This window comes from Columba livia, chromosome 3 (genome assembly GCF_036013475.1).
Source record: "Columba livia isolate bColLiv1 breed racing homer chromosome 3, bColLiv1.pat.W.v2, whole genome shotgun sequence".
Classification (NCBI taxonomy): domain Eukaryota; kingdom Metazoa; phylum Chordata; class Aves; order Columbiformes; family Columbidae; genus Columba; species Columba livia.
The window spans coordinates 23,562,812-23,575,734 of record NC_088604.1 but is presented as its reverse complement, the minus strand read 5'-3'; the positions used below and the strand labels follow the sequence as shown (position 1 = coordinate 23,575,734).

General features: G+C 33.7%; 1 protein-coding gene across 2 annotated transcripts in view; it reads left to right on the top strand.

Annotated features, from left to right (window-relative positions):
- The window catches only part of CSMD1 (CUB and Sushi multiple domains 1), a 1,084,328-nt gene that overhangs the window by 901,601 nt on the left and 169,804 nt on the right, over window positions 1-12,923 (top strand). For both annotated transcript variants that reach the window (XM_065056058.1, XM_065056057.1), the window contains exons 27-31: window positions 1,790-1,981; window positions 4,632-4,770; window positions 6,211-6,398; window positions 8,629-8,823; window positions 12,017-12,133. In XM_065056058.1, the coding sequence (XP_064912130.1) occupies window positions 1,790-1,981; window positions 4,632-4,770; window positions 6,211-6,398; window positions 8,629-8,823; window positions 12,017-12,133 (831 nt within the window). The remainder of the gene's footprint in view (window positions 1-1,789; window positions 1,982-4,631; window positions 4,771-6,210; window positions 6,399-8,628; window positions 8,824-12,016; window positions 12,134-12,923) is intronic.

Genomic DNA, 12,923 nt, shown 5'->3' with positions numbered 1-12,923 from the left:
AAGAACAAAGGCGTGAAGAACATTTTGGTGCTTATAAAATATCTCTCATTGTTTTTGAAGTTTAGAACTTTGTATATAAGAAATGGAGATTAATAGTGAAATGAATATTAAAAGACATCAGTCCTTTGCAATGGGTGCACATTTGACACAGTCAAAGTGGGCAAAATGTGATTTGCTACAATACTATATAGCATAACCTTTTAACAAGAAAATTAACATATTCAGAGATTTGTAAAAAAAGCCCTACTGATTAATAACAAAGATGGGTTTATGATTCTTTAACACATATGCACTATGATGAACCATTTTTTAGAGCTGTTTTTGTCTATCAAATAAGAAATAACTTTTCTGACATCACGACTATGCCTTACTTCCCCTGTGGCCAAGTATACATTTAGTAAACTGCACTAATATAGGATGTCAGATAAAATGTCAGAGTGGTGCCTGGGGAGTGCTTACACAGTACTTGTTAGCAGTGACAGCCATTACTTTCAATCTCATATTGATGCGTATAAATTCTGGTGGAAAAATGTCCACCACTGTTAAAAAAACTGCCATGTTTTTTACTTCACTTAGATATGGTAACCATCTGAAGGTACAAGTTGTACTATTTGGGAATGTACTTGGGAATGGAAATAAGGTAAAAAAATTATGAATCAGGCAGTGTTAAGCAAAGCACCTTGAAAAGACATCAGATGTAGAATTGAGATGGTTATGAATCAGTTTAAGAATTATTCAATTGTCTTACACATGAGCGCACAAGTATATGTAGTTCATATTAAAAAAGAAAGACAACAATTTAATATTGATGTTTCACATTTTTCAAGGATTATCCCTTACAGTACTGGAGATGAGCAGAAGGGTATAGTGTAGCAGTTTTTTTTAAAAAGTCTTTGGCCTGGATTTAAGAAATTTGGTTGAATGAAGATGATGACAGTCTAGAGGGACTTACTTCTAGGTGTACGTCAATGTCATTAATAGTGATTGTGACAACGGATTGTGAACACCTATTTAAGCTTTTGATCACAATTGTGTAAGTTCTTTAAAAAAGACATGTTTGGGTGGAGCAGCCTGGAGTGGTAGGAAACGAAGTGCAGTTCAGTGATTTAGGGACAGTAGCCTCCAGAGACCTTGCCTTGGGAAGTCTGCAGTTTTTACTGCAACTCTGGATGTTGAATACCTGAAAACAGTAGAAGAGACCTGGAATCTTCCAAAATCCATAGTCAATGTAGATTTGTGTATCCACTTTCTGGAATATTATTTACTTTAAGTCATATCATACTGATTGTTCTGCTCAGTTTAACATTGTGTTTTAAATTAATTTATTTCTTTACAAGGCAAAATTCATATCCAAACTCAGGAGACTGATCATAGGTGAGATATTTTGCTTAAATTCAATCTGAGCATACTCTGAGAAAGTTGTTTCTTGCCTCTGAAATAGGAACTTCAGGGCTAAATAAAACTGCTATTTGATTCAGCCAGCTGTGTAAACATAGCATTTGCATGCTGCAGGACATTACGTCTATAAACCAATGTTATTTATAGTATGATACCCTATTTCACAAATGGCATCAAAGTGCATGAAGAAATTTTTTTATACAACCAGAACATTAGAGTGCAAAAATCAGTTACTAGCTCTTTTCATGTATTAACTGGAAAAAAAAAAGAAACTGGCAGGAAGCCAGATAATGATGTATCTCAGTGGGCAGATTCTCATAAAAATAAAGAAACAAAGTGCCTTCCTATAGTATCTACACCTTAAAGCTTTTATTTCATCCTTCCATTACAGCTTCTATTGCATCAACCTGTAATGATCCTGGGACACCACAGAATGGCACTAGATATGGAGACAGCAGAGAGCCTGGAGACACGACCACTTTTCAGTGTGACCCTGGCTATCAGCTTCAAGGACAGGCTAAAATTATATGTGTACAACTGAATAACCGATTCTTCTGGCAACCTGATCCTCCTACATGTATAGGTAATAAGATGAAATGTTAGTCTCTGTTTAAGATTAATACAGATCAGATTTCTTTTTCAACTAGTGGGCATATGATGCTTATACTGGAGTGATGCTCTTTGCCACAACCTAGGTATTTTGTAATTATGGTTATTGACAGCCATATTCTGAAGATTAACACTATTTTGGATGTATTTTCTTACTCTCTTCTAGAATTTAAACTTCACACAATTTTAAAATTGACAAAGTCTAATAGAAATCTTTAAATTGAAGAGGTGATTTGGATTAAAAAAAAAAAAAAAGTTAATAATTATCTCGTTAGAATGGTCTTCCATATAATAGCTTAGTTACATAAACTGTGGCCCATTATTTATCCTGAAAAAATTCCCAGTTCTCTTAGAGATTAAATACACATCCTGTGCAATCCCTAGGAACCTAAAGATCTTTTTTCTGAAGCAGGATGCTTGTAGAGAAGGTGGTTCATGTGACAATGTTGTTGAAAGAAATGAGATATATTTCCGTAACACCAGGGGAGAGTGGGAGATCTTTCTTTGAAACATGTTTTGGTTCTTGGTTCCATAGTTATATATGGCATAAATGTTTCTTCATGGTTCTGGTCAGTAGACTAATAATTACAGACCTAGAATTCTTATTGAAATGTATTTTAAGGTCATCAGTGTAGCTCTTCTAAGATTAATCAACATCCGCAAAAAATTATTTGCAAGGCATAGTATTTTTTTTAAATTATTGTATTTGCTTTATTTATTTTTATTTATAATTTTGTTGTCCCTAGTTCATAATTAAATAAGGACTTATTTTAATGATCCAAAAACCTAGGTACAATATGTTTTAACAGCACTGAAATTAGTGTAGTGTTTTTCCTTTCTACAAGCTATTTTGGAGAGGCTCTCTCCAAAACAGCAAATCCCCAAACAGCTGAAGTACTTCTGTTTCTCTGAAGTGTTTACAAATATCTCAAAAATACTGGGAAGGATTCAGGATAATGCAGGATGGTGTCTCTAACCCCATATCATCTAGCAAAATTGGAGGGGCATATAATCTGGATATTGTCTTCTGGATATCTTGTGTGCAGGGTATAAATAACAGTATTAAAATGTTTACTAAACATACTGGGATTACCCACAAATTAAAAATATATATATACAAATATTTTTAAAAGTTATCTGGTGTCAAAAGAAATGAGAAAATATAGAAGGAAAGAAAGAGAGCTCTACCTTTGGGCAATAAGTATCTTGTTATTCTTCTATATATTCAAGGTGACTTTGGAGGGGAAAGCAGATTAAAGTAATCTTTACTGTAGACATGATAATATTAGAAAATTTATGGGTTCTTTAAAGCCATTATATGTCATTTTAAAAATTACCATAAAGTTCTTATTTCAGTATGCTGACTTATAAATGAAAAATTATTCACATTTAATAGCTATACTACTCAGTGCTCTGATCATTGTGTGACTTCTGATTCCTAATTGTTTAATGTTTTCTGCACTATTTGTAGTTTATAACTTTTATCATGGTTATCAGAAGCCGAATCATCAGCACACGTAAGGAACATGTGAAACACTTCCTGGAACCATTATCTGTGAATAAAACCAAAAAGAAACAAAAATTTTAAAATTGAAAAAAAAAAATCCCACACCCTAGATTAAAAATAATGACCAAAACTACAGACAAAAAAAAACCCAAATTATACATAAATATACTAAATGTTTAAATAGATAAAGAAATAAATAAATGGGGCAGAGGGAAGTTCAGTTTGTTTTTATAAATACCACAAGGAGAATGTCTTCATTAATGTTTTAATTTTAGTTAGGAGCATGGTTTCCAAATACATTTTCTTGTTGTGCTTTAGTTCATGAGTTTGAATTTTCTTAGAGCTTTTGAATGAAACTAAACAGCAAGATGTGTTCAATGAGTGCATCTGATGTACTCCAACCCTAGTGATAATTCAGTCCATTGGACCACACTAGTAATGGCCTGAAAAAATACTTACGTAAAATGTTTAATGCAGATTCCAAGTCCTTGGTACCAATGGTTTTGCCCTACAGATGTATTCCTATCAGTCTGCATGACTTGATAATGTAGATGCAGCCCATGTTGACAGCCACAGCTTTTAGTTAGATTCCTACGTGATTATCATCTTTGGACTTTGATTTCCTTATCTGTTTAAAAATAACATTCAGTTTATTGTAAATTAATTACTATATTTGATTTTTTATTTGGGTAAAACCTTAACTGAGTTAATCAAACTAGTTTGTGTTGCATCTACAGTAAAAAGAAACTGCATCCTGAATCCTGTCGTTGAACTTTCCCAGTTTTTAAAGTATTTCCAGTACATAAGAAGTACTTCAGCTTGAGAGAGCTGAGATTGTGTAACAGCAAGAATATACAGGACTTCCTATTTAACTTCATATTTTTATTCCTTTAGAAGGAGTTTTTCTTGTGTTTCTTTTGAATATGAACAGAGCTCACTTTTTTTTAAGGAAAATACAAAAATAGTTGCTACCTGGAAGTGGGAAAACTCTGTGGGTTTTTTTAATTATTATTATTTTTGGTAAATGTAGAAGTCAATTTACTTCTATTTAACAGCTAATATATGCTTGTGAGTTTAACATGTGACCATATTGCTATTTCTTTTTACATTGTGACAGCTGCATGTGGAGGAAACCTGACAGGCCCAGCAGGAGTTATTTTGTCACCTAACTATCCACAGCCTTATCCACCTGGGAAAGAATGTGACTGGAGAATAAAAGTAAACCCTGACTTTGTCATTGCCTTGATATTCAAAAGGTACCATTTCTAGATGAATACCTCTGTTTAACAAGATTTTAAATGTTTCAACTAAAAATGGCATAATTTATCACTTCTTAATGATATTCTCTGGATAACTCCTGGAACATACATCTAATATGTGCTATATCATTACTTCCAAATAATGTAAAGTAAAATAATACTGTTAAATGGCACTTTTGATATCAAATATATTCCTGAGCAACAAAATTTTGTGTGACCTAGGAAATAAAAATCCTTGAAAAGCAATGTAAATTTGTAGAAATGTTCAATTTACATTGTTGTAACTTATAGTAGAGACTTGAACTGTAGTGGAAAGTCTGTAACTCAGTTCCTAAAGGGTTTTACAAATATAGACTACATACACTTTTCTTGGAGTGCATAGATAAAAAAAAAAAATACTGGTCAACTTAGTCAAGACATAAAAGATGTCTAGATTATGTTGTCTTATAATTAAAAAAAAAAAAAAAGTTTTATTTATTCAGTGTTCCATCATCAACCTATATTTCTTGCACAGATTTTTAACATCAATTGAAGTTCACAGATATAGTCATATTCATGTGTTATAATTTCTGTTTGCATCAGGCCTATATAATAATCTTGCCTGCTATATATACAGGTTCAAATGCAATTTCTTTTCTTTTTTCTGATTCTCTGTCTTTTGATCAATTGGTTATACTGTGTTTGATGCACCCCAGGATGTGGTTTGCTCTCTTGGCTGCCACGGCACACTGATGACTCATGCTGAGCCTGCTGCCTACCAGAACCCCCAGATCGTTTTCTGTAGGGCTGGTCTCCAGCCACTCCTCTCCCAATTTACACTTTTGCCTGGTGTTACTCTGTTCCAGGTGCACAATCTGGCATTTGGACTTGTTAAATAGCATCCCATTAATCACAGCCCAATACTCCATTCTATCTAGATCCCTCTGCAAGGCCTTCTGTCCCTCAAGAGACAACAGCACCTCCCAGTTTGGTATAATCAAAAAAAACTGAAAATGCTGCATTCAACTCCTGCATCCAGATTGTTGATAAATATCATCCAGTTTAGCCAACTAAAAGCTGGATATTTAATTTAAGCTAGTTATCTGGATCATTCCTGTGGTCACCTGTGAGAGGCAGCCTTTCTGTAGCAAGTGGTCTATTCCATCTTGAGAAAGGTGTTTAAGACAGGCAGGAGGATATGTTTGGTTTTCACTGACTGTACACAGAGCCTGCACGATGGCCTAATGGTAGATCTTTTGGGAAGCTGAAGGTGTTCAAATCAAAGGTAAAGAGAATTACATTTAAATTAGTAAATTTTCACTGTGAATCCTATATAAAAAGACTTTGATTTCTGGAGAAGAAAATGTATTAGGCAGAAGATTGGCAGCCACAGCCACAGTAACGTTGAACTCATGAAAAAGAAATGAAGGCTTAATTCTCTTTTTCCTTTATTTTCAGTTTCAATATGGAACCCAGTTATGATTTTCTACATATTTATGAAGGGGAAAATTCCAACAGTCCTCTGATTGGAAGTTTTCAAGGCTCACAGGCTCCTGAAAGAATAGAGAGCAGTGGTAACAGTCTGTTTCTGGCTTTTCGCAGTGATGCTTCTGTTGGAATGTCAGGATTTGCAATTGACTATAAAGGTACTGTTCTGACCATAATCTATGGAAACATAAAGGGAAAGAAATGTTGTTTAGTATTTACTGAGACTCAAATCTGTTTACTTTTAGAGGTACTTATAGTGACCTGCCAAGTACCTCTTCGCAGTGATGTAGGTTTTAAAAACTGTTTTCAGTAAATGTGTGGAGGAACACAGAAATCCTCTGTGATGAAACTTCTTTCACATTACTTATGCACATTTTTGTCTTACCCAATTAAAATACATGACTGCTTCTGCTTCCTTTCTGATACATACCAGTACATTTTCCTTTCCACTTTGTTGCTGAATCTACATACACATTTTTGAATGACTACTGCAGGACAATGTTTGCATTTTTTGGAGAGGATCCATTACTAGACAGAGAACAGGTCACCCTGACTGATTATTAAAGACATATCTCACTTTAAATGCTAGTTTCTTTTCTGGTCACAGATGCTGTTTCTCACTTGATTGTCATCTTTGCTGACATTTATCAAACTGTTTTTCAACAGCAGAGATGCTGCCCCAGCTTCTCATTCTTGAAAACAGAAGCAAACCACATTAATATACATGTCAAAAAGGAACAAAGGAATAAAAAATATATTAAGAATATTGAAATAATATGCCAATGAAAGAGAGGGAGTTTGAAAAGAACTCTTAAATCATTTTTATATTTAGTCTTCATCTTTCATCCACCATCGTGCATTATTCTCCATGTTGTCAAGGCTTTTCTTTCCCAAGTAATTGTCATAGTGCCATAGATGAAATCTTAGTCTGTTTGTTCGTACCTAAACTTGAAACAAGATGTAAATAAAATGGGGAAACAACTTGTTCCAGGAAGTCTTGTTGACCTGCAAGGAAAGAAAATAACAAGTTAAGCAGGATAATATAAAGAGATAAAGATGTCGATTGAAAATGTGCATACACATTTTCACTGTGTGTGCATTTTCTGTTCTCAGCATAGTCTGATATGTGTGCCTCTTTGCAACTGAAAGATAAGTGAAATAATAAGAAAATAAAAATGTAATATATGAAAGCAGAAAATTATTATAGTAAATAAGCAGTATGTTTGTGCCTAATTATTAAATGTCTCTATTAAGTACATTATTTGATTTTCATACAAAATTTATTACTTTACGTTTCTGATTATGGACATCCAGTTTTGTTTTCTGGTAATATTCCTTTACTTTTTCATTAAAATCCATGTTTTATTAACATTTAATAAAGGAAAGATGCCTGCTGTAAGGTTTGACTATGAATTTGACTCTGGAATTTCTTAGTAAAAAATCTTTGCCAAATCTTTGCCTTATAAATCAACTTCATACTAGGTGCATCCTTCCCTCCAAATAGTTAACATGTTTAGGAAAATATTGTTTACAGAGGTAATATTTCACAATATTTTAATAGATTTTAAAGGACTGAGTTGTGTTTAAGCCTTTTGTTGGAAAAAAAGTATTGCATAGTTATTGACAGTATAAAATTACTAATATTTTGTTTTAATTCTTTGGTTATAGAGTGCTTTGTGCCTAAATCCTACTTATTTGAAAATCATCTAAATCATATACTTGAAACAAAGTAATTTCTAATATGAATTATTTTTTCCCATTTGTTTTCTGTGTATCTTAACTTGCCAAAAAAGATTAATGAAATAACAATATTGTTAAAATCAATGCTGTACTCACACTGATGTAAAGATTTTGTAAATATTAGCTCATGCTAGAAAATAACTGTTCTTACTTTGTCAGCCTTCAAGCTCCAGTTATTTTTAGATCTTCTTAAATATGAAGCATAAGCATCTTTGAGGTTTATATTAATCCATGGTATGCCAGCTTTCGAACCATAAATTACTGAGTACTGTGCATAGTACTTTGTTAAAAAACGTAACAGTGTTAAGCAGTGAATTCTAGAAATGGTAGTTTTTCTTCTACACTACTAAACTTCATTGGAGTCATTCAGCTTTTAGATACTTCTGCTCACAAAAGGTAGGAGGAAAATGCTGTTGGTTAAATCCTCACAGTACAAATTCCTTGGACAGATTATCAGTCTAATGCAAACATCCATGATCTTGTAGTAAGCATACAGAAATAAGAAAAATATTTTAATAAGCTGTTGAAAAATGTAAACTGACTGAAAAAAAAAAAAAAAAAAAAACAAAGCACAATGATAATTGTTAAGTTTTTTAGTTTGTTTTTAGTAGAAAGTATATCTAGATTTATTTTAATTTACTTTAACAGAAAAACCACGGGAAGCCTGTTTTGATCCTGGAAACATTATGAATGGGACAAGAACTGGAACAGACTTTAAGCTTGGTTCAACTATTACTTACCAGTGTGATTCTGGATACAAGATTATCGATCCTTCAACTATAACATGTGTAATTGGTGCAGATGGAAAGCCAGCATGGAACAGAGCATTGCCATCTTGTAATGGTATGTACAGTTTTCTTACCACTTCCCTTGTATCTCCAGTGAATTCAGAGTTTCTTAGTCCCTCAGTCTGTTTATAAGATTTTTACGCATATAGCTTGTATCAAAAAAAACCCTGAAGTTAAAAAATAAAAAGGGAGATGGGGTTGTAGCTGAGATTGCATCAGTGGGGCAGCACTCTAGAACTGATGAAGGAAAATGGAAATGAACCTAAAATTAGTGCCAAGAATCTCTGAAAATGATGCCCTTAGTTCTTTAAGTCGATTACCCCAATTAAGTTAGTTAATTTAACTTTATTTATTTGTGGTGTGTTTTTTATTTATTTATTTCTTTTTAAGGTAACATTTTACAGTCAGACATGATGAAAACAAATTTCATATATATTTAGGCAATGGTTGGCAACTGCCTGTTGGAATATTCAGGAATGGTAATGGAAAATCTCAGGCAAAATCTTTTCATCATTAATTTTACAATCCTTAATGAAGTTACAAAATACATCCTCTGAAAGTGTAGGTTTTGCTCACTAAAACATACATTATTTATACTCAAAACAGAGCGCTCTGTTTAGGATATGACTGCCACAGCACTGCACTGATAAATTTTACAAGCTTAACCTACAACAGAACTTTTCTTGCTTCTTTATTTTTTTTTTGCCCTAAGCACTCACAGGCTTTCCTTACAGAGTCAATATACTACAAAGATGTTATCATAAATATTATCAAAGATATTATCAAAGCCATATCCAAAAATAGGAAAAGTCATTTTAAAAGGGAACATTTTTACAACTCTATAGCTTTGGAATTTGTTTTAAATTAAGCATAAGTGATACACTTGCATTCCAGTGAAATGCTCATGACTTGAGAACTTCATCTGGTAATTAGAAGATAGACTTTGTGGCTTATTTTCTGGTATCCTTGAGGCAAGAAGAGAAAAATAATAAAGATTTAAAATTCAGGGCATGAACTGATTCCATGTGATATTTGAGTTTTACCTCAGTCACATAATCCTATTCAGCCTATGAATAAACTATCATCTTCTATCATTACATTGGATTTTTGAATAATTCATTTATCAGCTAGAAGAAGACATGGATTTGTAGTATTAATTGCTGCCTATATAAAGAAGTTAAACTTGTAGAGATATTTCAGGTGTGATTTTAAAGCCCAGTTTCTGTCAGGGAGCAGAAAGAGGAGGTCTGGTCCACAAGGGCAGATGAGTCAGGAGCTGAGGATGACCAGAGCACAAGTTGTGTCCTCACTCACTGTGCACAGTCCCATGGCACATAAGCTGGGTCAGCAGAGATGAGAGCTGGCAACTTCAATAGCCCCAGACCAATGAACTTGTCCACCTGGACCCAAGGTTCTCCTCAGAGCTGCTTTCCAGGCAGTTGTTAAAATGTAATGCATGTAAGATACCCAGGCAGGGGTAACATTGGCTTAGTTTGTTCCTTATAGTAGAAAGTAATTGATATGCAATTATCTTTTTCTTGTTAAAAAAAAAAGAATAGAATTATTCTATTTTTTAATAAATTTACTTATTTATTTAAAAATCCATTATAAACTTATTGGGTAAAATAACAATGTACGAAAATCATTTATTCTTGTAAAATCTATAGTTTTTAGTAGTGTTTGATGAATTCATTTGGAAAAGAAAAACAAACAAAACCAAAACCAAACAAACAAACACCCCACCAAAAAAAAACAACAACACAACAACAACAAAAACAAACAAACAAACAAAAAATCCAACAAAAACAAGAGAGCACTGGATTGCATGTAACTAATGTAATTACTATAAAACTTACATTTTAATGCTGATTTTGATAGGAAGCCAAACCTTCCCATTAGTTCTCAAAAGTCAAGAAAAGTGACAGCAATGATTTCTTTTCATTGTATAGGGATGTATTTACAGAGATGTATCCCAACACAAGGGGATATTTTAACTTAAAAATCATAGAATCATAGAACAGTTTGGGTTGGAAGTGACCTTCAAAGCTCATCTAGTCCAACCCCCCTGCCATGAGCAGGGACATCTCAACTAGATCAGGCTGCTCAGAGCCCCGTCCAGCCTGGCCTTGAATGTCTCCAGGGATGGGGCATCAGCCACCTCTCTGGGCAACCTGTGCCAGTGTTTTACCAACCTCATTGTAAAACATTTCTTTCTCAAGTCTAGTCTGAATCTTCGCTCTTATAGTTTATAACCATTACCACTTGTCCTGTTGCAACATACCCTTCTAAAAGCCTGTCCCCATCTTTGTTATAGACCCCTTTTAAGTACTGAAAAACTGCAATAAAGTCTCCCCGGAACCTTCTCTTCTCCAGGCTGAACAACCCCAATTCTCTCAGCTTGTCAAAAATAGCTGCTGCTTATGTTTGCTTTTTCTCCAAAAGCACATGTCTCTTTCATCCACTCCCTGCTTTGGCTTTTCCTATGAAATCCTTGAAACACAGAGTTCCTATAATGTAGTGCTTTGACCTGTAACTGGTAAACCCAGCAGTCTCTCAGAATGCCACATTTGTTGGCTATACATGGAAGAAACATACCACATGTTTGTTGTTTTTTTTTTTTTTTATTCTCATGATACAAACAGAACTGCTACTTACATAGTGCTTGACTAGCCTTGAATGTTGGGGCTTCACTCTTCTTAAATCTGCCTTCTAAATTCTGTATCTGTAAACAGTTTCCTTTACTCTTTCTTTTCTGTTTTATATACGTGTGAATCTGAAGATTTTTTAATAGATATAATCCATATCCTCTTTTGATAATTACCTAGGTTATGAAAAGCAAGGCAATTCAAGCATACATTCACAAAGCAGAATTCATGGTATTCTGTGTAGGGTACTGTTAGCATGTCCATGTATTCATCTGAGACCTGAGACGACTGTGTTGTGATTTTAATTATGTAGTACCATATTTTTTCTGAGCTCTGCTAGATAGATAGATAGATAGATAGATAGATAGACAGACAGACAGATAGGAGATATAGACATATATCCAAATCAGACAGACATTCTAATTTTAAAGAAATTTTACTCAAAATTATAGCCTGAGAAAGAACTATTAGATATGTCATCATAGAAAAACCAAAACAAAACCACTAAACTATCACTGTGTGATCGTTAGGTTATCTTTTTCAGGCTGAATTAATACAGACAATTGGAATAGATGTAACCCATTCTTTCTGTTTTGTTTCCAGCACCATGTGGAGGGCAGTACACTGGATCAGAGGGAGTGGTTCTATCACCAAGTTATCCTCATAACTACACTGCTGGACAGACTTGCCATTATTCAATAACTGTGCCTAAAGAATTTGGTAAGAATTTTTTTCTACTGATTTGTCAATTAATATTTTTTCTACCATTCAGATGTCCTTTATGTGTAACAGTGACCCTAACTTTCCAGTACATTGCAAATTGCTTAACGAAAATGAATGTATTCTAAACATCAAAATTGATTCTAAGGTTTCGACCTTTTACTTCTCTGTAGAGTAATCAATAGACTTCAGCTAAACCATCTGTGTCTGCTATCCAAACACATCCTGAATACTTTCATTGACTACATCATTCTTCATCATAGGATAATCATCCATTTGAGCTTCCTGCAAAGTAAAAACTGTTGTCCCAAAACAAGCATCGAGTGTTTTCTTACATTTTAAGTCTTTGTTTTTCATGTTTTAACAAGAGCAAGGTGAGCAGGATCACATTTAACAAGTACAGTGGAGGAAAAGAAAGTATATTTTTTCATAAACGTGCCAGAAATGTTTGTGAAAAATCACTAAACTTGTTCTTTCAACGTGTCAAAATACTTGGAGAAAATGTTTAAAACTTGTGCAATGGTATGTGGGACATGGTTTTCTGCACAGCAGGTTTTCCTAATTCAAGTGCAGATAAATAGCAATAAGATCCATTTTACTACTTACTTACCAAAAGACTGAATACACAGCAACTTAGTGTGTTTAGTACTTTCTATATGTAATGAAACCTGTAAGGGCTCAGCAATTTTTTCACCAAGAAATTTGGAAAGCTGCTGACAGAAGTAGTTAAAGATTTACAGGTTGAGAGCTTGGGAAAAGTTTATTATGTCTGCTAATTATGATTCATAAC